At 36.8% G+C, this 26,635-nt stretch overlaps 1 protein-coding gene across 2 annotated transcripts in view; it reads right to left on the bottom strand.

The window, feature by feature from the left end:
• The window catches only part of SEMA3C (semaphorin 3C), a 184,911-nt gene that overhangs the window by 34,491 nt on the left and 123,785 nt on the right, over window positions 1-26,635 (bottom strand). For both annotated transcript variants that reach the window (XM_081244798.1, XM_081244799.1), the window contains exon 12: window positions 19,959-20,181. In XM_081244798.1, the coding sequence (XP_081100924.1) occupies window positions 19,959-20,181 (223 nt within the window). The remainder of the gene's footprint in view (window positions 1-19,958; window positions 20,182-26,635) is intronic.

The following is a 26,635-nucleotide window of genomic DNA, read 5'->3' as shown; positions in this document are numbered from 1 at the left end:
GCGGACTCTCAACCACTGCGCCACCAGGGAAACCCGACAAAATATCAATTTTATAGACAATAGCAGATTGGGGTTGAAAGAAGAAAATCTTTCAACATATAATCTTTCAACATATTGATCTGGCTTCAATATCTGGCTTGAAGCCAGATCAATAGAAATTATCCAGTTGCAAGAACATATAGAAAAAAATTGAAGATAAACAGTCTTTGGGGCATGCCTGCCATTACTGAATGGTCTAATATATGTGTAATTAGAGTTCTGAAAGGAGAATAAGGAGACACTGGGGAAGAAAAAACTATATGAAGAAATAATGGCTGAAAATTTCCCAAATTTAGTGAAAAATAATATGTTGTAGATCTAGGAATTCTGTGAGACCCTAGGTAAATAGCTATGAAAAGAGCCACACACAGGCACATTATATTTAAATTGCTGAAAACAAAACTTATAGAAAGAAAACTTTGAAAGCAGCCAGAGGAAAAAAGACATTATGTCATGAGAACAAGGAATATAATTATTGATGACTTTTTATTACAAACAATGGAGCCAGAAGATAATGGAATGAACTTTTTTTTAAATACTGAAAGAAAAAGAGTTAACCCATAATTTTATACCCATTGAAAATATTCTTTAAATAGTAAGATGAAATCAATCACTTTTTAGATAAATAAAATCTGGGAAATTTTGTTGCCTGCAGACCCCCTTCATTTGAAGAAATGCTAAAGGATATCTTTTAGTCAATGGAAAAATACAAAATAGAAACAGTTTTATAGGAAGAATAAAGAGAATCAGATATGACCTCTTTCCATTAGGGCTGATTGGTTTGTAGATATGTTTTGGAACTTCTGCAACCATTTGCAAACATGAGAAAAGTTAACCTAAGAACAAAGCTGATCCCTGCTCCCTGCTAAGGAGGACAGAGCCAAAAACTCCAAAGAAAGAAGTTGGGGTCCTGTTCAAACAACATGTAAAACCACTCTACAATTGTGTTTTTCAGTTTTGTGAACCAATAAATCTGTAACAAAATGTAAGTAATAATATTTATGAGAATCTTAAGTGACAGTAAAATAAAATATCCCTCTCTTCTCTCCCAAATATGCCAAGCAGAGCTATTTGTGATATCTTACAGATTAGAAAAATAATTAGTGTATATATAGTATAATCCCTTGGTATAAGTAGCGGGTTACACTAAATTTTTAATATGGGCTTATAATCTTTTTTTCTGCAACTCTGAATTTCAAAAGATTTTTTTTTAAGTGCTTTGGTGGTAAAATCTGCCCTGACTTGAACTCCTTTGGTCACAAAATTTGACCTGCACTTACTTAAGACTATTTATGGTCTTCATTACACTTGGTTTGAAGATTTCTATGTTTCACTGTAGAAATAGTACTGTGCACTTCACTGTGATCCAAGGTTCTACAAGCCATTTTATCTAATATATATGTACACATTACCTTGTCCTATTCACATACTTCTTAATGCTGAAATACACTTGGTTTCAAATTAGGGAATACAAAGTAGGATTCCTTTTTTTTTTCTTTTTCTTTTTTTTGTTCATCTATTTTCTTGATTAAAAAGCATTTAGCTCAAGCAATAAAAAAATAATAATTTAAGAGATATAATTAAGTAAAGCTATAGATTGAAATAATCTTCTGGTTATTACTAAAAAGATAAAGTAGAATGTAAGTATTCAGAAGTAAACTAAAGCTACTGTATAATTCAGGACACTGCTATTGAGTCTGACTAACATCAGTTACATTAGAAGGAATACAACCAGTTAGTACTGTTTCACCATAGGCTGAATGCTGAGTATAATTGTAACTGCGCTCTATGATGGTTCTCTTTTTGCAGTTAGCTCTCAGGAGTAGATAAGCATTGCTTATTAACAGCCAGTGAATGGCAGTTCCCACACCACCACTGAAAAAAATATACCTATTTCCCCAAACCTACAATAGTGTCCTCTATTCTTATCCATTCTGGTTTTATACTTGAAAATGGTGTAAACTTGAGCAAATCTGCCTTCTTGTAAGCCTTTTTATTTCTCTATAAAATGTGGATATAGTATTTGCTTTACATACCTGACAAGGCTGTTCAAGATCAAAGGCAAAAGTCTATGTGAACCTTCTTTGTAAACTCTACAGAGATTATAATTTTTCTTAGTGTTCTGAAATTGTCATTCCTCATTGTCACTCTTTACCTGTTACATAAATTACTTACTGTTCTTATATACCAGCGCTTTACTTTTATCTATAATTTCCAAACAGAAGAAATGCCTCTCATTTATTAAAGGCAAATTCATCTATGGTTTGTCATTAAAGGTTTTGTTTCCTTTCTGCTTTTCCTAATACAGTGTACTCAAATTTAAGTAATGCTATAAAATAATTATGCACATATTATTCATTGCCTGTTTCCTCCCACAAGAATATGAACTTTATAAAAGGAGAGACACTTGTGTATTTTTTTCACTGCTTATTTTTGGTGAATAGAATAGTATCAGGATTTGCAATGGAAATTCAAAAATATTTATGTATGCACAAATATACTTACATATATGCATATTTATATTCATAGATATGTATGATTGATGTCAATAAATATATATCTACTGTATAGATACTTGTGTATATGTACCAGTTGAATGCTTACTAATTTCTAGGCAGTACATTCAAGGTTTTATACACATCATCTCATTCAATCCTTAAAATACATCCATAAAGTAGGTACAATTAAGAAAACCAGGCTTAGAGATGTTATATAATTTGCTCTAGGTCATATAACTGGTAGATGATACAGAGCAGAATTTAAACATACGCCCTTCGAAGTTAAAGCATGTTCCCTAACCCTTAGCCTAGAATTTAACCAATAATAACTTACTATAACTATTCTAACAAGTTATTCTGTTTTTAACAAGGTTTTGGAGAAATCCCAAACAAAGTCAGAATTGATCATTATGAGAATGTCTCTGGAAATTTTAATTTCCCATTTCACACTGCCATATGTAGGACGTAGGATTTTACAGGTAAGCACACACACGCTTGTATCCATTACTGCTGTAGAAAGTTTGGGAGTTACATATCTAGATAAGCTAATCGAGAAGTAGACTTCTGGGGCAAAATTTTAAGGCCAACAATCTTACTAAACTGGCAATTTTATAAGGAGTGACTAAATTATAAGCCTTGACTTAGTTGGGGCTTACCAAAAAATCAGAATACAGCAAAATGTGCCATTTTTAAAAGTTGACTTGATTATTTATTCAACTAAGGTTTCTGTCCTCATGAAAAATATCTAGTGTATCAAAATGTGTTTAATTAAGTTACAATATAATATGTTCTGGTTCTAGAAGCTAATTTCCCCTGTAATGATTTTGAAAAATATCTAACAGTATTAGACCAAGGGATAATCCATCAACATATGGATTACTGTAGTTATTTCTTGGTGATACAGCTAAAAATAATACTCAAATATGGCCTCAGGAATCTCTAAAATTAATGTTTTAGGATTTTGTAAATTACCAAAAGGTACATTTCATGTCTCATTATCCTTCATTGCATTATATCATGAATGTTTTATTTACATCTCAATTTAAAACAAAGAGACTTACATGCAGGTGCATGTCCTATGTAAAGTTTTACTGATTCTACACAGGATGAAATAACTAAATTTCCAAAGAGGCAAAAATGGAGCTAAACTTTTCTACTTAATCCTTTATCATTTGGGGAAAGAATTACTCATCTGAGATTAATGAACTTTATGGTCATTTATTCATTTATTTTCTGCACCATTTTTACCATAAGATAGGCTGTTCTGCATTAATTTGCAAAAATTAAAGCACATACAGAAGCTGACTTGGAACATTTACCTATGTTTCTGGGTGCTTGGGTAAAGAGGAGCTTTCCCCTCTTCATTTAGTCATCTCTCAATCCACCATGGACTTGCTCATGCTAATGCCTTCTTACTGCCTCCTGTTCACAACTCATTCTTTCCACTGGAATGGTTGTTTCCTCTCAAGCTTCACTGGTCTTCAACAAGACAGGCTAATGAGGAAAGGAACGTATTGCAAGGGCAGTCAGACATAACTGTGCTACATCTGATGATCTCGACCACGGCTTCTTTCGTGCCTGCTATTCTCTTCTCTCCAGATCACCATGATATTATTTCCTCTTATTCTCCTGTTACTTTCATGGTCACTTTTTCTCCATTTTCTTGGTAAATACTCTCTATTCTCCTACCATTTAAATGAGCTCCCCAGAGTTAAATCCTTATCTGTATTGTTCCTAGACTGACCTCAAGAATTGTCATGGATTCAGCTAACACCTACATTGCTAATGACTCCTATATCTACATCTCTAGCACAGCCCTCTCTGCTGAAGTGTATCTACAACAACACCCTCTTTGACTTATCCATCTGAACGGTTCACAAAATCTTTAACTCAGTGTGAGACAGACCTGGGTTGGAATTTAACTACTGTTTCTAATAGCTTCACGAACATAAGCTCAGTTTACACAGTTGTAAAATGGGAATAATGATTCCACCTCATTGGGATGCTATGAGGTTTTAATGAGATAGTGTATTTTAGGTGGTAAATTCAGCTTCTAATCATAACAGGTCATAGGAAAAGACAGGCGTGCTCTTCAGAAGGAATTCATTACTTCCGAAATCTGCTTGCTGATTCTATATTCCCTTGATCAGTGAATGGTACTTCTTTTCACCCCCTTGCCAGACCATAAGTCTACAAAACACTTTAGACACTTTTCTTCATCTGCCTACTCGTCCCTCATCAATTTGTTATCATCAGGTCCTTTCCTCTTCCTAAATATCTCTTGATAATCTCTCTCAATCTCTGACTTCTAATACCTGTTTTAATTTAGGCTCTCATCAATTCTTGTCTATAAAAAACAAAAGTCTCCTAACTGGCCTTCCTTGCTCAGTCTGTAATGTATCCTCCCCACCAATACCAAAGAGATCTATTTAAGTGTATCTGGGCAGTGAATGACCTACACTAAGGTGAACCCTACTAAGTCATGCCCTGCTTAACTTCTCCCCTTGAGTGGAAGTGGATGTGTGATTTGCTTCTAGGCCAAAGAATAATGCTAAATTGATGGTATGTCAATCTCATGATTACGCTCCATTGTATGAGACCCTGTGTTAGCAGATTGAAGGAGCAAACAATCATGTTTTGAATGGCCAATGGCAGGGAACTGCAGTGCCTCATTCTTGCATCAGGAAGGAACTTAATTTTTCCCAGAACCATGTGAGTTTGGAAGAGAATTTAAACTCCAGAAAGGAATGCAGTCTGGTTTACACTTTGACTGCAGCTTTGTGGGACCCTGAGCAGAGAGACCATGATCCAGGGATTAGAACTTTGGGGGACTCTTATTCTGCTTACCACATTAGTGAAAGAGAAAAATAAGCATACAACTAAGTAAAACATTTATGACTCTAAACTAAATAAAACATTTACGACTTACCTCAGAAAATCCAGTTTCAAATCTTTTTGGTTCAATTCACACTACACTTCATATTCTACAATGAAACCTTTCTTTCTATTTTTGACCATTTGAACTTTTCTCAGTTCCATAAAACTTTTTTAAAAAACTGGCTTCCCACAAAGACCACCCTCACAACTGACACCTGGCTACGCACCTCCTTTGGGTAGTCACATAGAGAGGGCCTGGCCTGGCTGGGTAGTGGGCTGTGAGATTTTCTCCTGGGGACAAAGGCTGCCAAGTCTGCTTCAGCAAAGCTTGGCAGAGCATCAAGAACAAGAACAGAGTGTGGTTATTTCTTCTTAAGATGCAGACAGAAGACTTCATAAATTAATGTCTTTAGGCTAGAACATTTTCTTACATTCAAATAAGAGTAAGGGGTTAAATGAAGGCAACATACGGATTAGGTTTGACTATAGTTATTTTATATTAGTGATTAAATAGTAAAAGAACCAGTGATAAAAAGCATATTGTTGCCATCTCTCCTGCTGAGAGGCACTATCTCCTTGTGTGATATTCTGAACTCCTCCATATCTATCTACCGAATATACAAAAATCTATTTTAAGTAAATAGAAACCTGCAAATTAGATATATGTGTTTTGGTGAGTGCATAAGACATTTTGGACACAGATATAAGTCCCATTTCAAAACAAGTTTTAAAACGCACAAAGATTTAGTGATATATCAAAAAGTAAGATGAAGTACTATTCCATTTCTGTACTCTACTCTCCCCCCAAAGTATTACCTCTTTCACTCCTAAATATATGGCAACTGACATAAAAAGATATCAGAATCACAGGTTAATTGGTTAATTCACATACAAATCCAGTCTGTTCCAAGTCTTTTCTGTCACCTTGTAAGATGCAACTCATTCACATGTAAGACGTGGTGACAGCATGTGGATGGGCAAAAGTGAGTGATGTCATTCAAACAAAGCAATGCTGATGCTAATGTTGAATGTCAACGCATCAGCAATATCTTCTTGACATATGTGGATGAAACATTTAATTCATAGTAAAATGAGGCAATATAAATTAAATTACCTTAACTTCATAAAAGGAAAATACATAAAGTGGTGATGGTAGATGAGGTAATTAACTTGAAGAGGGTAAATGCTCAGGATGTGAAATCAGACAGCAAGAGGTAATATTCTGGTTGTATCATACACTCAATATCTATGTGATCATCACTTATCTGAGCTACTGTCAAACACGATGGAGGATAAGTGCAACGCATTCACTCATTCATTCAAATAATATCTACTGAGTGACCACTTTGAGTGATGCACTATTCTAGGTACTGAGGATATACCAATGAATAAATCAGACAAATATCCTTGCTCTCTATGGAGTCTACATTCTCACAATTCTTCAACGGGTAGCTATAAGGGCTGGAGGTGATTCAATAACATATCTGGAAAAAGATAAGCACTGTAAATAATTTTAATTAGCATCACTATAATAGTAATAAAATATTTCAGAAACTTGAAAAAGTATACTTATTTGCATAATAAGTAGCATACTAAATAAGTAAATGGGTAATTCAGGCAAACTAGCAACACTAAAATTTGTATAATAATTATGTGAGATTTTATGCTAGCTTTAAAAGAATGTATCTCTGAAGAGTAGCTTAAAGGAAAAGAATTATGCTTTAAAAACTTTTTTTTCAGCAATTATCCATATATTTATTTTTAACAAATTGTCTTTTTAAAGTAAAATTTAAATGAGAACATATGTCTCTGGATTAACAATCACTATACGGGCTCTCTTACATTTTTTTCTCTTCACATATCCCTTTTGCTACTCTTCTACATGATCAAGCAGTCATCACACCATGATTTATCATCTTTCTCCTGTCAATTCAGCCATCACTCCACTCTGCTCTATTAGTATTTCCTGCTGTGAAAATCCCTGTAGAATCCTTGGTAAACTCTCAGAAGTTTCCAGATTCTACTTTGGAAAGCAGTGAACCACAATGTTATTAAAAACCAGTGACTTATAAGGGGATTTGTTCCTTACTCCTAAGCAAAGGAGTGGCACCCATGCACAGCTTCCAACTGACAGTATAGTCTTTTCTGGAGTCAAACGTACTGTTCCAGCTATCAAATTTTACATCTTGAGTAATTTAGGGAGTTCTTTAAAAATCAAAATGCATGGCTCTGCAGTTCATTAAGTGTGCCATACCAAGAGCTGTGACTGCCAGAACTTGTTAGTTACTGTGAAGGCAGTTATCCTGTAATGCTGCAAGGCAAATGTATTAAGGTTTGAGTCATATATGTGGGCACATACTTCAAAACTCCACACTTTCAAAGGTCTTATTGGAGCCCACAGTCCAACTTAGTACTCGTCCAGTTAAAAAGACGTTAAGAAGAGCATGAAACACTACACACTATATAAGAATTTTCGCAGAGTAGCACATGTATTGAGCTTACATTAAAAAATCATAATGGCATTAAATCATCCTAAACCTCTAACAACCATTCACAAGAATACTCTCACTCTTTCATCAGAAAGCTCATGGCATTCTGACTCATATTTAGTGCTAAAAATGTAAATTTGACAAAACGTGTCTGAAATTGACCTAGACACTTAAATATTTTCATAACTCCAGAGGCAAAAGGAAAACAGGCAAAAATCTCTTCACTGTGCATTATAGTTGGCTTTGAACAAATAGCCTGGACGTAAGCAGTAGGTGGCAAAGTTAAAATAGAATGTTAATCCTAAGAGAACCCTTGCCTGCTGTTTTATAGCCCTTCCTAAAATTAAAAAAAAAAAAAAAAGAGTAAGGAACATAAAAATACCCATTGTCCTAAATACTAAAAACTAAAAAATGAAAAACCCAAAATGCTAAAGGATATCAACAAATAATACCAAATTTTAGAAAGCACTGATTTTAAATTACCTTTTTTTCAACCTGTGTTCCTTTTTAGGGGATGTAGTAGCAGGAATGAACGGGAAAATAATTAAGTAAGCTTGGTTTCTAGTTTAAGTTTTAATAGAAGAGCAAGACATTTTTTACTCAAGATTAAAGAAGATGTATTTATATGAAGCAACATTACATATTCCTGTATTATAGCTACATATTAGAAAATAGCTTCTTTCAGAAGTCTTAATTTTTCTAAAATTATATAATTATTAAATAAAATAGGAATCAGCAAATTTTTTCTGTAAAAGGCCAAATAATAAATAATTTAGGCTCTTTGGGCTAGGCAGTCTCTGTGGCAACTACTCAACTCTGCTGTAGTAGCACAAAAGTAGCCACAGACAAAATGTAAATGAATGAACGTGGCTATGGTCTAATAAAACTTTATTTGTGGGCACTAAAATATAAAAATCTTATGATTTTCATTGCTCATGTAACATTCTTCTTGTAATTTTTTTACAGTCGTTAAAAAATGCAAAACATTCTTAGTTTACAGACCATACTCGCAGAGGGCAGTGGGCTAGATCTGGCCCATGTTGTAGTTTTCTGATCCCTAGACTAGACATTGATAATGCAAACTAAGAAATAAAAGATGACAGGACAAAGCTTACTTTTCTTTCTCCCCTCCCTCCCTCCCTCCCTTCCTTCCTTCTATTTATTTACTTATAAATGTACATATGTACATACGTAAGTATTTATTTATTTGTTTGTTTATTTTGCGAGCTGACGGCACAGAAAACTAATGAGGCAGTCCTAGAAGGGTGGAAAGCCAGATTACCAGCCTCTCAAGCTCAGCCAGAGTAGTACACTGTAATGGACTAACTGTAACAGTTATTGGGCATTGAGCCCACACAACTACTATGGAGATTCTGTGAACTACAAATCATTCATAATAGTCAAAGTGGATACAGTTACAAGATACGTATTTGCATTCCAATGACCTGTCACATAAGTTTTTCCTATGACTACTTTTCTGACAACCAATGTCTTCATCAAATTTCTTTGAATTCTCCATGAAGGTCCAGAGAAAAGGGAAGCCATGAGAGCAGCTTGCTTCATTGTGGGAATGTGGGAATAATTGAAGCATCATTATTTATTTATAACAACTAAAGGGCTATTTTGTACTTGGGGATTTGACAACACCCAAGACATATTATATCCTTCCTAAGACATTTAGATACACAAAGCTAAGAAATCCTGGGAGCAATGACCTGTGTTTCTCCTAAGTTCTATTTCAGAAAGGTCTATTTAATTCACTTTTAGCAGCAAACAAGCACAGAAAACTCTCTTCTGAAGAAATTTCCCCAGAAATCCAAGATCTACTCAGGCAGAAAATATTTCATCACGAAATACTTTTTGTTAGTGTTTCACGAAAGTTGAAATACTTTTAAAAATTACAATGTGGGGCGTCCGGAGCCTGCGCTCCTCAAGGGGAGAGGCCACAACAGTGAGAGGCTCGCATAACGCAAAAAAAAAAAAAAAAAAAAAAAAAAAATTACAATGTGGGGCTTCCCTAGTGGGGCAGTGGTTGAGAGTCCGCCTGCCAATGCAGGGGACACGGGTTCGTGCCCCAGTCCGGGAAAATCCCACATGCCGCGGAGCGGCTGGGCCCGTGAGTCATGACCGCTGGGCCTGCGTGTCCGGAGCCTGTGCTCCGCAACGGGAGAGGCCACAGCAGTGAGAGGCCCGCGCACCGAAAAAAAAAAAAAATTACAATGTGGTCTGATATAACCATGAGGATAAGGTTCAATGGTTAAGTGAGTTACCATCTATTCAGAAAGGTGCTGTTGGCAGAGGCAGTGGCATAACATGCACTGTATCCAATTAGGATACAGTCTTCAAGAGACTTATGTGGCTTTGTAATCAATCATCAGTGAAGCTTCCCACTACAATTAAAAACAGATGCCTAAATACTGTTTTTGAAAATGATACAAGTTTTTTCTTTTCTTTTTTTTTTTAACATCTTTATTGGAGTATAATTGCTTTACAATGGTGTGTTAGTTTCTGCTTTATAACAAAGTGAATCAGCTATATATAAACATATATCCCCATAACTCCGCCCTCTTGTGTCTCCCTCCTACCCACCCTATCCCACCCCTCTAGGTAGACACAAAGCACCGAGTTGATCTCCCTGTGCTATGGGGCTGCTTCCCACTAGCCATCCATTTTACATTTGGTAGTATATATAAGTCCATGCCACTCTCTCACTTCGTCCCAGCTTACCCTTCCCCCTCCCTGTGTCCTCAACTCCATTCTCTACGTCTGCGTCTTTATTGTTGTACTGCCCCTAGGTTCTTCATAACCGTTTTTCCTTTTTTTTTTTTTTTTTTTAGATTCCATATATATGTGTTAGCATATGGTATTTGTTTTTCTCTTTCTGACTTACTTCACTCTGTATGACAGACTCTAGGTCCATCTACCTCACTATAAATAACTCAACCTCGTTTCTTTTTATGGCTGAGTAATATTCCATTGTATATATGTGCCACAACTTCTTTATCCATTCATCTGTTGATGGACACTTAGGTTGCTTCCATGTCCTGGTTATTGTAAATAGAGCTGCAATGAACATAGTGGTACATGACTCTTTTTGAATTATGGTTTTCTCAGGGTATATGCCCTGTAGTGGGATTGCTGTGTCATATGATATTTCTATTTGTAGTTTTTTAAGGAACCTCCATACTGTTCTCCATAGTGGCTGTATCAATTTACATTCCCACCAACAGTGCAGGAGGCTTCCCTTTTCTCCACACCCTCTCCAGAATTTGTTGTTTGTAGATTTTCTGATGAGGCCCATTCTAACCAGTGTGAGGTGACACTTCATTGTAGTTTTGATTTGCATTTCTCTAATGATTAATGATGTTGAGCATCCTTTCATGTGTTTGTTGGCAATCTGTATATCTTCTTTGGAGAAATATCTATTTAGGTCTTCTGCCCATTTTTGGATGGGGTTTTTTGTTTTTTTGATATTGAGCTGCATGAGCTGCTTGTAACGTTTGGAGATTAATCCTTTGTCCGTTGCTTCATTTGCAACTATTTTCTCCCACTCTGAGAGTTGTCTTTTCATCTTGTTTATGGTTTCCTTTGCTGTGCAAAAGCTTTTAAGTTTCATTAGGTCCCATTTGTTTATTTTTGTTTTTATTTCCATTTCTCTAGGAAGTGGGTCAAAAAGGATCTTGCTGTGACTTATGTCATAGAGTGTTCTGCCTATGTTTTCCTCTAACAGTTTTATACGTCTGGCCTTACATTTAGGTCTTTAATCCATTTTGAGTTTATTTTTGTGTATGGTGTTACAGAGTGTTCTAATTTCATTCTTTTACTTGTAGCTGTACAGATTTCCCAGCACCATTTATTGAAGAAGCTGTCTTTTCTCCATGGTATATTCTTGCCTCCTTTATCAAAAATAAGGTGACCATATGTGCATGGGTTTATCTCTGGGCTTTGTATCTTGTTCCATTGATCTAAATTTCTGTTTTTGTGCCAGTACCATACTGTCTTGATTACTGCAGTATAGTCTGAAGTCAGGGAGTCTGATTCCTCCAGCTCTGATTTTATTTCTCAAGATTGCTTTGGCTATTTGGTGTCTTTTGTGTTTCCATACAAATTGTGAAATTTTTTGTTCTAGTTCTGTGAAAAATGCCATTGGTACTTTGATAGGGATTGCACTGAATCTGTAGATTGCTTTGGGTAGTATAGTCATTTTCACAATGTTGATTCTTCCAATCCAAGTACATGGTATATCTCTCCATCTGTTGGTATCATCTTTAATTTCTTTCATCAGCATCTTATAGTTTTCTGCATACAGGTGTTTTGTCTCCTTAGGTAGGTTTATTCCTAGGTATTTTATTCTTTTTGTTGCAATGGTAAATGGGATTGTTTCCTTAATTTCTCTTTCAGATTGTTCATCATTAGTGTATAGGAATGCAAGAGATTTCTGTGCATTAATTTTGTATCCTGCTACCTTACCAACTTCATTGATTAGCTCTAGTAGTTTTCTGGTAGAGTCTTTAGGATTCTCTATGTATAGTATCATGTCATCTGCAAAGAGTGACAGTTTTAGTTTTTTTTCTAATTTGGATTATTTTTATTTCTTTTTCTTCTGATTGCTGTGGCTAAAACTTCCAAAACTATGTTGAATAATAGTCGTGAGAGTGGGTAACCTTGTCCTGTTCCTGATCTTAGTGAAAATGGTTTCAGTTTTTCACCATTGAGAATGATGTTGGCTGTGGGTTTCTCATATATGGCCTTTATTATGTTGAGGTAAGTTCCCTCTATGCCTACTTTCTGGAGGGTTTTTATCATAAATGGTGTTGAAATTTGTTGAAAGCTTTATCTGCATCAATTGAGATGATCGTATGGTTTGTATCCTTCAATTTCTTAATATGGTGTATCACATTGATTGATTTGCATATATTGAAGAATCCTTGCATTCCTGGGATAAACCCCACTTGTTCATGGTGTATGATCCTTTAAATGTACTGCTGGATTCTGTTTGCTAGTATTTTGTTGAGGATTTTTGCATCTATGTTCATCAGTGATATTGGCCTGTAGTTTTCTTTCTTTGTGACATCCTTGTCTGGTTTTGGTATCAAGGTGATGGTGGCCTCGTAGAATGAGTTTGGGAGTGTTCCTCCCTCTGCTATATTTTGGAAGAGTTTGAGAAGGATAGGTGTTAGCTCTTCTCTAAATGCTTGATAGAATTCGCCTGTGAAGCCATCTGGTCTTGGGCTTTTGTTTGTTGGAAGATTTTTTATCACAGTTTCAATTTCAGGGCTTGTGATTGGTCTGTTTATATTTTCTATTTCTTCCTGGTTCAGTCTCAGAAGGTTGTGCTTTTCTAAGAATTTTTCCATTTCTTCCAGGTTGTCCATTTTATTGGCATAGAGTTGCTTGTAGTAATCTCTCATGATCCTTTGTATTTCTGCAGTATCAGTTGTTACTTCTCCTTTTCATTTCTAATTCTATTGATTTGAGTCTTCTCTCTCTTTTTCTTGATGAATCTGGCTAATGGCTTATGAATTTTGTTTATCTTCTCAAAGAACCAGCTTTTAGTTTTATTGATCTTTGCTATGGTTTCCTTCATTTCTTTTTCATTTATTTCTGATCTGATCTTTATAATTTCTTTCCTTCTGCTAACTTTGGGGTTTTTTTCCTTCTCCTGTCTCTAGTTGCTTTAGGTGTAATATGAGGTTGTTTATTTGAGATTTTTCTTGTTTCTTGAGGTAGGACTGTATTGCTCTAAACTTCCTTCTTAGAACTGCTTTTGTTGCTTCCCATAGGTTTTGGGTTGTCGTGTTTTCATTGTCATTTTTTTCTAGGTGCTTTTTTTTATTTCCTCTTTGATTTCCTCAGGGATCTCTTCGTTATTTAGTAGTGTATTGTTTAGCCTCCATGTGTTTGTATTTTTTACAGATATTTTCCTGTAATTGATATCTAGTCTCATAGCATTGTGCTCAGAAAAGATACTTGATAGGATTTCAATTTTCTTAAATTTACCAAGGCTTGATTTGTGACACAGGATATGATATGATCTATCCTGTAGAATGTTCCATGAGCACTTGAGAGGAAAGTGTATTCTGTTATTTTTGGATGGAATGTCCAATAAATATCAATTAAGTCCATCTTGTTTAATGTATCATGTAACACTTGTGTTTACTCATTTATTTTTATTTTGGATGATCTGTCCATTGGTGAAAGTGGGGTGTTAAAGTCCCCTACTATGATTGTATTACCGTCGATTTCCCCTTTTATGGCTGTTAACATTTGCCTTATGTATTGGGGTGCTCTTATGATGGGTGCATAAATATTTACAATTGTTATATCTTTTTCTTGGATTGATCCCTTCCAAAGAAGTGTCCTTCTTTGTCTCTTGTAATAGTGTTTATTTTAAGGTCATTTTGTCTGATATGAGAATTGCTACTCAAGCTTTCTTTTGATTTCCATTTGCATTGGATATCTTTTTCCATCCCCTCACTTTCAGCCTATACGTGTCCCTAGGTCTGAAGTTGGTCTCTTGTAGACACCATTTATATGGGTCTTGTTTTTGTATCCATTCAGCCAGTCTATGTCTTTTCGTGGGAGCATTTAATCCATTTATATTTAAGGTAATTATAGATATGTATGTTCCTATTACCATTTTCTTAATTGTTTTGGGTTTCTTATTATAGGCCTTTTCCTGCTCTTGTGTTTCCTGCCTAGAGAAGTTCCTTTAGCATTTGTTGTAAAGCTGGTTTTGTGGTGCTGAATTCTCTTAGTTTTGCTTTCCTGTAAATGTTTTAATTCCTCCGTTGAATCTGAATGAGATCTTTGCTGGGTAGAGTAATCTTGCTTGTAGATTTTTCGCTTTCATTACTTTAAATATGTCCTGCTACTCCCTCCTGGCTTGCAGAGCTTCTGCTGAATGATCAGCTGATAACCTTATGGGGATTCCCTTGTATGTTATTTGTTGTTTTTTCCCTTGCTGCATTTAATATTTTTTCTTTGTATTTAATTTTTGATAATTTGATTAATATGTGTCTTGGTGTGTTTCTCCTTGGATTTATCCTGTATGGGACTCTCTGTTCTTCCTGGACTTGATTAACTATTTCCTTTCCCATATTAGGGAAGTTTTCAACTATAATCTCTTCAAATATTTTCTCAGACCCTTTCTTTTTCTCTTCCTCTTCTGGGAGGAAGAGGTAGTTATTTCCATGATTTTATCTTCCAGGTTACTTTCCGTTCTTCTGCCTCCATTATTCTGCTACTGATTCCTTCTAGAGAATTTTTAATTTCATTTATTGTGTTGTTTGTCAGTGTTTGTTTGCTCTTTAGTTCTTCTAGGTCCTTGTTAAATGTTTCTTGTATTTTCTCCATTCTATTTCCAAGATTTTGGATCATCTTTACTATCATTATTCTGAATTCTTTTTCAGGTAGACTGCCTATTTGCTCTTCATTTGTTTGGCCTAGTGGGTTTTTACGTTGCTCCTTCATCTGCTGTGTGTTTCTGTGACTTCTCATTTTGCTTAACTTACTGTGTTTGGGGTCTCCTTTTCGCAGGCTGCCAGTTCATAGTTCCCATTGTTTTTGGTGTCTGCCCCCAGTGGCTAAGGCTGGTTCAGTGTGTTGTGTAGGCTTCCTGGTGCAGGGGACTAGTGCTTTTGTTCAGGTTGATGAGGCTGGATCTTTTCTTTCTGGTGGGTAGGGCCACGTCCAGTCATGTGTTTTGGGGTGTCTGTGACCTTATTATGATTTTAGGCAGCCTCTCTGCTAATGGATAGGGTTGTGTTCCTGTCTTGCTAGTTGTTTGGTGTAGGGTGTCCAGCACTGTAGCTTGCTGGTTGTTGAGTGGAGCTGGGTCCAAGCATTGTGATGGAGATCTCTGGGAGAGCTTTCTCCATTTGATATTACATGGAGCTGGGAGGTCTCTGGTGGACCAATGTCCTGAACTTGGCTCTCCCACCTCAGAGGCACAGGCCTGACACCCAGCCAGACCATGAAGACACTGTCAGCTACATGGCTCAGAGGAAAAGGGAGAAAAAAAGAAAGAAAAAAAGAAAAAAATAATATAAAATCAAATAAAGTTATTAAAATTAAAAATAATTATTAAAAAGAAAATAAAAAAGAAAGAAGAAAGCAACCAAACCAAAAAACAAATCCATCAATCATAACAAGTGATAAAAACTGTACTTAAAAAAAAAAAGGAGGGCTTCCCTGGTGGCGCAGTGGTTGAGAGTCCACCTGCCAATGCGAGGGACATGGGTTTGTGCCCTAGTCTGGGAGGATCCCACATGCCATGGATCAGCTAGGCCCGTGAGCCGTGGCTGCTGGGCCTGTGTGTCCGGAGCCTGTGCTCCACAACGGGAGAGGCCACAACAGTGAGAGGCCCACGTACTGCAAAAAAAAAAAAAAAAAAAAAGAAAGGAAAAAAATTGGACAGAGAGAACAGTAGGACAAATGGTAAAAGCAAAGCTATACAGACAAAATCACACAAGGAAGCATACATATATACACTCACAAAAAGAGAAAAAGCAAAACAATACATATGTTGTTGCTCCCAAAGTCCACTGCCTCAATTTTGGGGTGATTCATTGTCTATTCAGGTATTCCACAGATGCAGGTACATCAAGTTGATTGTGGAGATTTAATCCTCTGTTCCTGAGGCTGTTGGGAGAAATTTCCCTTTCTCTTCTTTGTTCACACAGCTCCTGGGGTTCAATTTTGGATTTGGCCCTGCCTCTGCATGTAGGTCACCTGAGGGCATCTGTTCTTTGCTCAGACAGGACAGGGTTAAAGTAGCAGCTGATTACGGGGCTCTGGCTCACTCAGGTTGGGTGGAGGGAGAGGTACAGAATGCAGGGCAAGCCTGCTACAGTAGAGGCCAGAATGACGTTGCAATAGCCTGAGGCGCACCGTGTGTTTGCCTGGGGAGGTTGTCCCTGGATCACGGGACCCTGGCAGTGGTGGGCCACACAGGCTCCTGGGAGGGGAGGTGTGGATAGTGACCTGTGCTTGCACACAGGCTTCTTGGTGGCTGCAGCAGTAGCCTTAGCGTTTCATGCCCATCTCTGGGGTCTGCGATGATAGCTGTGGCTCGTGTCCATCTCTGGAGCTCATTTAGGTGTTGCTCTGAATCCCCTCTCCTCGCACACCTCGAAACAATGGTCTCTTGAATCTTAGGCAGTTCCAGACTTTTTCCCGGACTCCCTCCCGGTTAGCTGTTGCGCACTAGCCCCCTTTAGGCTGTGTTCCCGCAGCCAACCCCAGGATTCCCCTTGGGATCCACCAAAGCCGGAGCCTCAGCTCTCAGCCCCCACCCGCCCCGGCGGGTGAGCAGACTGAGCCTCTCAGGCTGGTGAGTGCTGGTCGGCACCGATCCTCTGTGTGGGAATCTCTCTGCTTTGCCCTCCTCACCCCTGTTGTGCTCTCCTCCGTGGCTCCAAAGCTCCCCCACGCCCCTCCACCCCCACCCCCGTCTCCGCCAGTGAAGAGGCTTCCTAGTGTGTGGAAACTTTTCCTCCTTCACAGCTGCCTCCCACTGGTGCAGGTTCCGTCCCTATTCTTTTGTCTCCGTTTTTCCTTCTTTCTTTTGCCCTGCCCAGGTAGGTGGGGAGTTTCTTGCCTTTGGGGAAGTCTGAGGTCTTCTACCAGCGTTCAGTAGGTGTTCTGTAGGAGTTGTTCCACATGTAGATGCATTTCTGACGTATTTGTGGGGAGGAAGGTGATCTCCACGTCTTACTCTTCCGCCATCTTGAAGGTCTCCAAAATGATACAAGTTTTTAAATACCAACATAAAAAGTCTATGTAAAGGTGCCAGATACTTATGTGGTAAGAAAAGCCAAAGAATTTGTGCAAAAGCATGTTTCTTACTGCCTTCTATCTAAATAAACACTGCTGAACAGTTTATAATGACTAGAAAATTCCATCCATGAAACCTACATATTTTATGTAGACTTTCATGAAAAAACAACTTGAATGTGATATCAGAGTCCACCTTTGAGGAACAAAAACACTAACTGGAGAAGATATCTGCACCTCTATGTTCACTGCAGCATTATTCACAATAGCCAAGATGTGGAAACAACCTAAGTGTCTGTTGACAGATGAACAAAAAAAGAAGTGTGGTTTAAAATATTACTCTGCCATAAAAAGAATGAAATCTTGCCATTTGTGACAACATGGATCGAAGTTGATGGCGTTATGCTAGGTGAAAAAAAGTCATACAGAGTAAGACAAGTATTGTATGCTCTCACTTATATGTGGAATATAAAGAAACAAAAACAAAAACAAATGAAAAACCACATTCATTACCAGACGTGGAGAGAGGGAGAATTAAATGAAGGCAATCAAAAGGTACAAACTTCCAGTTATAAGATACTAAGTACTAGGGATGTAACATACACCCCCATAGTTTGGGGATGTACTACAGTTACATTGTTGTATGATAAAATGAAAGCTGTTAAGAGAATAAATTCTAAGAGTTCTCATTAGAAGGAAAAAATATTTTTTTCTTTCTTTTTATTGTATCTATATGAGATGATAGATGTTAACTAAACTTATTGCAATAATCATTTCACAATATATATGCCAAACCATTATGTTGTGTACCTTAAATTTATACAGTAATGTATGTCAATTATATCTCAATAAAACTGGGGAAGAAAAGAGTCTACATTTAAGACAGCCTTCAAAAGGAAAATAAGAAAAGTCATTTTTTTCTGAGTAATATGAGACATTAGAGAGAGGTGTGACTCTAAACGACCCCATCATTTCACGAAAAAAAAATTTTTTTTCAAATGCAAACTTCACATTGGATGATCAGAATCAAGGCTAAAAGAAACTCTTTATAGTTATTTATATGGAGGCAACATCTTTGGAGAACACAGTGTTTTGCAAGTGAAGATTAGCTTCTGCAATCAGTTATGAATTCATTTCATTGTACGTGTAGCAATGGATATAGTTATGATTTTCAGTTCACCTTGACAAATATTTACTGAGGTTACCCAGTACTGTGATATGCCTAGAGAGAAATGACACATGAAGGAGAAACAGAACCTTGAAAGGAATGTGTGGTAATGAATACAAATATGGGAGACTGGATTAAGCATTGGTTAAAGAGTTTTAGAAGTGAATAAACTGAGTTTGAAGCATGATGTTTGAAATGTTAACCTGTCATACAACTTGTGTTACCTAATAATAAGTTGTAAATGCAAATACTGAGCTCACAAAATGGCAAGAACTAGAGATACACATCTGGGATTGTTTGCACAGACTAATTAAAACCAAATGAATGAATGAGATGGCCAAAGAATACATAAAAATAAGAGGACCATGCAAAGAACCTCAGGAAACACCTACACTCATGGGGAGGAGAAAGCCAGGCTACTGAAGGAAACTGAGAGAGAACTGCTAGAGACAGAGGAAAATTATGTGCCTTGTGGCTGAAGCAACAGGTAGGGTGGTTCTAAAATGCCAAATGAGGCAAAGAGGATATGGAGGCATTTCAGTGGTTAAAGGATTTTGGATTTTCTTATTGTGGGAACACTGAAGAGCTTGGTGAAATCAGCAGTATAGCAGAGGTGGCAGTAGGTGAAGGTACAGGCCTAGTTTCATTTTCTGGCGTAAGGTTTCTAAACCAAGAATTCAGTGGAGGATGAAATGGAAGAATAAAGTATATAATAATATAATTGATAAAGAAATGTCCTGGAGATGGCAGGAAAGCATATATGGCTCCATGTGTTTATGAAGGGGTCACAGTATTTGTTTTAGTTGAGAGAACACTCATGCTTAAAATTTCCCATCCCTTCATTCATCTCATTACCTTATTTCACCACAATATATGCCAGGAACTGTTCTAGGTGCTTTACATGTATTAACCCATTTGTTCCTCACAACAATCCTATAAAGTAATTTATCTTAACTCCATTGTACAGATGTAGAAACTGAAGCATGGAGACATAAAACACCTCAGAGTCAGACACATGTAAACACCGGAGTTTTTCTGATTTCAATATCATGCCCGTAGCAAGTACGCTCTTTTACTACACATTAAGCTAGTTTGAGCTCAAATACTTACCTGTTCCAAGAAACAGAACATGGTATCTACCATCGGCAGCATTCACTCGATCCACAGCTATTTTTGTGTACTTATAGTCAGTGCCTGTACGAACAATCAAAGGCCTTCTGTGGATTGGGTAGATGGAATTGTACATGAGAGGGTGGTTCCGAATAAAAGTGACAACATCGTCTGGGAACTCCTTGGTGGTTCGCATATTGGGTGTAAATGCTCCTCCTGGGCACTAAAAAAAAATTTTTAAAGGACTAAGTTAATACAATAGTGGCTTTATTTTAATAATAATCAGAAGACTTCTATTTTTCAAAATACTTAGAAGCTCAAGCTGTTTTAAGTGTATTTGCTACCGATTGAGGAGAAAACTGCATGACTATGCATAGTACTATCTGTAGAAAATGAACATACAAGGTGTATAATTTGATCATTTAAATAGGCTAAGTCCACTTATCCTGCACTGTTTGTTTTCAGAGAGGAGCTGACACCATTTGGTAAACGGTATAAATTTTCACCCTTCTCATCCATCACTTTTCTGTTTCTTATTCTGCGCCAGGTCCAGTGTTGTTAGAAAAAAAATCTTGTGGATATAATCTAATTCTGCTACTGGCTAAACTAAATTAGATTATCGTTATCAAATTCAATCAGAACTCTAATCTGCGAGAGTTTTATTCTGTCTGATCCCCTCTCCCTAAAGAGGGCTCTCCGAAGTTGGAGCTTGGATTGGATATGGTAAACTAGACCTTATAATTTCCCTCTGGAAAACACTCCAGTGATTTCCGTTACTCTCAGAATAAAATCCCAACAGCTTAGCCTGGCTGTAAGCCCCTGAATGTCTGGCCTGCATCTGCATCTACCCCTCCCATAGTTCTTGCTCTTCCTGAGTCTCAAGCCAGCTCCCAGTCTAGGACCTTGGCACTTGCTCCATGGTTTTCTCTGTTGCCTCATTAAGTTCTCAGTTCAACAGTTACTTCCTTAAAGGTGATGACACATACAAAAATAGCTCCCCATTGCCATCTCCACTAAACATCTCCTTAGCTTGCTTTATTTTTCTTCACAGCTCTATTTACCTGGGTGTAATATATTTGTGGCTTATATCTTTATTTTCTGTTTCTTCCTCTACAATGTAAGCTGTGAATTAGTCTTAACTGGGTAAACTGTGTTCATGATTTCACCCTCAGACCTATAATAAAGCTGAAGAATATTAAATATTCCACAAAGAGTAGTTGAATGAGTGAATTACTCTATTATATCTGGCATACAATTTTGGTGCAGGGGCTGTATGAAACAGGCACCTCAGTTCTGGGGAGGAGAGGAAAGATTCAGAGCATCAAGTTTAAAGGGGCAGAGAGAAAGCAATAATGAGATCTAAAAATGACTGCTGGACAGTTTCAGCAGTTCTGGAATGGAAGCATGACAAGGGCTTCTGAGAAGAGGATTCCATTTACAGAGCATCTGAGGCCAAACTCATGGGTAGGCTGGGAGGTGCTGAAGCTTGGAACTTAAAACACACTCACTAATAGGAGCTGAGTGTTAAGTTATATGAGCAACATATAAGCTTTTAAAACATACAAACATTATTTGTCTAACCCTATTAAACACTGTCAATACCTCTACTTTCAGAAACAAAAATACTTGGTCATTTTTTTTAAAACAAAAGCACTACCGTTCTAGCTTTCATTTATCTGGTACAAAGTGAAAGGAAAGCAACAAAGCAAACTTCCTGTTCAATAGCAATGGGTACAGCATCTGTGGTGAACAGCAAGATGTGATGGGGACAGTAATAAAAGGAAAATTATACCTCATTCGACAGTGGCAGTGAACACTTATTTCTAGTTGACTGCTCCTATGCAGGAATATAAGCCTAGCATGGCCATATTCCAACAGAAGATAGAAATGTGGAATTTTATGTGAAATCTGCCAAAATTTTAATGTTGAGTCAATGAAAAAAAAAAGAAAAACAACTTTAGGGTCCAAACAAAACATGGCAATTTCTGGGTTAAATCCATGCAACAGCTGACCTACAATGTCACTGCCTCTGGGCCAGTGTTGCCAGGCAGTCCTACATTTGCAAATAAGACTCAGCAGATTATGAATGTGCTCTCACTCATTTGAACTGTATCATCCTGAATGCAATTTTTAGACTAACTTTGACCAGTTAACATTACTAGAATTGTTTTCTAGGACATGTAAATATAGTTCTCTTTTTGTAGAAAGGCATAAGGAGCAATTAAATGACTTCACTGAAGAGAGATAATGAGACAAGTAATAAAACTAAGCTTCTCATTCATTATCCCATTAAGTAGACTTTCATCTGGGGTTCATATGCTTTTCTTTTAGGAAGAAGTATTATATTTATCCATGTTTATAAATTGCCTACACTAAAAGACCAAAGGAGGACAAAAAATTCCATGTGAGGGTATTCTAAACTGATGGGTGCATACCATACTTCTGAAAAGTGTAGTATTATGGGTTTTTTCTACCCTCATTCCTCACACGAAGTGGAAAATGGGAAATACATTGCTCACTGAATGAAAACATGGAAAGAACAAATGCATGGGCAATTTAAATAGTTCCAGTCCTTCGTAAACACCACTAATGGTGGTCTGCTAAGCTGAGATGTCTCCTTAAATATTTGCAAGTATTCTCATTTGTAAGTTCCAGAAAGATCCAAAGTTAGCATATATTACTAGGCAATTTATACAATTTCCAGTTAGCAATTATTTTCATGAGTGATAAGCTTATTAAATTGTAAGTGTCTAGTTTTGGGGTTTTACTTAATAGTAGTTGAAATTTAGATAAAAATTATGTTCAGTTGCTCAAAACCATAGTTATTAAATAGGTAACCCAAATAAATCAACTCAAATCAATTATTTTATATTCATTCAAATGTTCTCCATTTGGGACTTCTGTTTTATATTCACAATAAATTTTTTACTTAGAAACAAGTGTCTCCTAGTAAAAGTTTGTTATCAAAATTACAGAAGAATTCTTTTTGACAATAATTAATTTTTCCATTGATTCATGGCATAAAGCTTGCAGATAAGATGCAGCATGAGTGACAGTGATGGTGACAAGAACAAAAATTGATTACCCTTTGCAGACTTTCCATCTGGAACTGTGAGTTTGCTCAGTATAAAACTGCCAAGTATAAATAAGATGTGACTTACGTATCCCTCACCTTGTGATATATGAAAGCCTGTGTACTGAAACCTCAGGATAATATAACACCCACGTGCTACCATAAAATAAAGCCTTTGTCCATTAATTGGGCTGTTGTCTCACTCTTAAGAAGGATAATTTTGCTCTACAAATAGTCATTAAGTAATTTTGGTTAAACTTCTCCTTTAAGTGTTTGTTTTTCTCCAGTCCTAGCTTCTGTTTATCAAGTGGTGATAAGCACTCCTTTTCTGAGTAAAGACATTTTAAGTGTTTTGATTACTAAGGTGCTAAGTGAAATGCAGGAACAATAAGAATGCCATGTTAAGGAAGTATGCCAAATTTCCTTCCTATTCTCAGGTATTCTTGAGAATCTGCTCCTAATCCACTCACCCATTTATACTAGTCTTCAGCATTAATATATTCACATATTAATTCATATGTCAATTCTTTGGACAGCTTTTATTCAAAATGCTTTTTGATGTGCCCAGTTGGGGACTTAAGAATAGGGAGCTACCACTGTCTTCTAGACACAAGTGTTCTAGTAAGGAAGATGGACATATTCAAAGTAAAATAACAATTGAGACATATAATTATAATTTAAGATAAATATAAAATAAATAACAGAATTTGGTTCATGATCAATAAGAGCCACTATTTTAAAAATGAATTTAGAATAGTAGAGAACTTAAGGCTGCCAGAATTAGTGAAGAGTTTTAGAGATTAAAAAAAAAAATAAAAAGAGTTTGGAATATTTACGGAGCTATAAATCCTGGGGCAATTCTGAATCACAGAGCACAAAGTGAAAGAAAGAGGTAGGAGTTGAGGCTAAAGACAGGTAACAGAAAACAAATGCAAAACTGTTCACAGAAGGAGTGACTGGCATGTTTCAAAAGGAGCTTGACCTAACACTTGGAGGACAAGTGGTATATGGATAAATAAATGGACATAACTAAATGATATTCTAGAATCTGGGCTAGTTTCTAGCATTGGTCATTGAAACTTGTGTTCAGAGAGAAATTGATCTTATGTTTAAACCCTTGGTAATCTAGGCCTTTTATTTAAAGCCCAAAGAATTACAAAGTTGAAGGCTTTTATTTATGCACCAGCTGGCCCTCATCTTCCTTGTATTTATCCTCCACGACTTAAAAGAGCTCTTTGTTCCAGTCCTACTAGCCCATGCAGAGCTTCTAGGATTCACTTATTAATTTCTGTCTTTGCTTTGTAAAGTATGCAGTAACCTTTGCCTGAAACATCCCTCCTTACTTATCCAAATTATCCACATCAACTACCATTCAGGCCCAGCTCAATCTCATATATTTTTATATGCCTTTCCAAACAGGGCTGTCCCATGATGACCTCTTTTTTCTCTAGACTTCAATAATATTTATTGTCTGCTTTATTCATGTATCTTGAATAATTATGTGAAACAATATGTAATTAACTTTTCATGCCTATATGCCTCACGTGTTCAATTTTATTGTAAGCTTTGCTATGTTTTAAAATGTCTATGAGGAATAAAAATGCTTCTAATGTAAGAACAACCAAAAGATGCTTTGAACATGATCCATATAGTTAGTGGTCCCAAGAAAAAGGGAAACCTTTTTGCTGGCACTTTTGTCAGGATCATGAATTTTCTGTGTTCTTTTGCTGCACCAGGTTGTAGACCTGTTCAAAGCACTGTGATTGAAGCAGATGGTTCTGGTCCAGTTATAAACAGATGTTAAAACTGAAGACTTTTGTGAGGTTCTGCTTTAACAGTATAGTATAAGCAAACACAATCTTCTACAGAAGCTTAAACATGTTGTATCAGAATAATGTAATATGTTAGCTCAGCCACAGAGAGAATCTGCAGTCCTTGGCTGCCCTTTGCAACATACCAAAGGTGTCTTGTTTCTTCCACAAACTTGTATTACTTATGGAAAAACATTATGACATAATTGGCAGGCTTCTTCCTAGTGACTTGGGCTTGCTAGTTGGGAGTTTGCTAACACAGCTATCAATGCTGCTTTAAAAGAAGCACCTACCAGGAACATTAGAATGAGGGTATAGGAATTCTGCCAGTGTCATTTCTTTAAGAATCCAGTCATATATTTATGAGGTTGACCTGGCAACTGGACTACTGTATAGGGAAATAAAGTAGGGCGATCATAGTTGATCCTACCTTGGGAGGCTTCAGAGGCAACATTCTTAACCCTAGAGAAAAAGAATGCTTTGGGTCAATTGGCTGTAAGTCTTCTGGCTACATGAAGGTGATATTAAACCTTAGAAGCCCAAGAAAGAGACAGATACTGGCCACTCTGAGTCAGAGAGCTGACTTCATGGTGTTTTGCTCAGTGAAGTGTGGAGGAACTACATCTTCAGGGAGGTGTGCTTTTCCAGGAGCAGTTCCAGAGGTCATTCCTCCACCCAGCCTCTTTTATTCCCTAAGGATTACTCATCTGACAATTTTTTTTTTTTTAATTTAAAGGAGTTGCTCTGGTCTCAGCACCAGATGTAAGAAACCACATTATAGAAATATGTCTCAAGTACTGACTACTCACTCCCTTTTTTCAAGGAGTCTCCTCCAGATGTGTGTCACTAAGCCCTGGCTTATTTCACACTGCTTTGGAACAGGAAAAAATGCTTATTCTTAGGAGTTCAGAAAGAGTGAAAAGTGGGACTGTTTGCAGAATTTTCTAATTTAGCGTTGGTTTATATTATTTTACTAAAAATGATTTATCTAGTCTCACATTTTATGTAGGATAATTGCTATTCAACATGAGTGTTCTTCTCAGAGTCCTTTAGAGCTGCCATTGGGTGAAGAGTCTTATGAGGCACCGCAGGACCAGGGAGAGTGCTTTTCTTTAGGGGAAAAACCCTGATTTGTAACATCTGCCAATTTCCATGGTGTAGTACTCCCACCATGGCTGATTTCCAGTTGCTACTGTGATGCCCTCAATTGAGATGAGGTGAACACAATCTCTTCTTGCCAGCCAGGTACAAGCTAACTCCAGCACACACTCACTGAGGCTCTGAGACCTTGAACCCTGATTCAATGAGTGTGGCTCTCTTTTATCTGTATCTGAGAGGTTTCTCTTAAAGTTTTATTTTGGGGAAATGGAATTTTACTCAGTTTACAAATCATTTGCTCCTGTACTAATCCCATATATATTTTGTTCAAAAGAATAACTGATGAAAGCATATATAATCACAACCATCTCTTAATTTGCTTATTTAAGATGAAGCAATGACTTGGTCAAATTCAAATAGCAAGCAATTCTCAAAAATATGACAAATCTTTGGATACTTTATCAGTGAATCATTTGAAAATACATGAACTACATTCAATGAAATAATGAGAGCCTTCAGTTATGATGGAATTTGAAAGTTACTCAGCTTCCCCTTGCTTTCCCTTCTCTTATGTAAACCCTGTTTCTTATCCAACACACTCCAATTTGAGGTACCCTAAGATGGATATATCTGTTGACTTCTTTTCCTTGTGTGGTACCAAATAATTAAATGTTTCTTCCATCCTCTGTTGAGCT

This window comes from Mesoplodon bidens (genome assembly GCF_964165515.1).
Source record: "Mesoplodon bidens genome assembly, chromosome: 9".
In the NCBI taxonomy this organism is placed as follows: Eukaryota; Metazoa; Chordata; class Mammalia; order Artiodactyla; family Ziphiidae; genus Mesoplodon; species Mesoplodon bidens.
The sequence above is the reverse complement of the archived record's forward strand: the minus strand, read 5'-3'. Positions and strand labels throughout refer to the sequence as shown.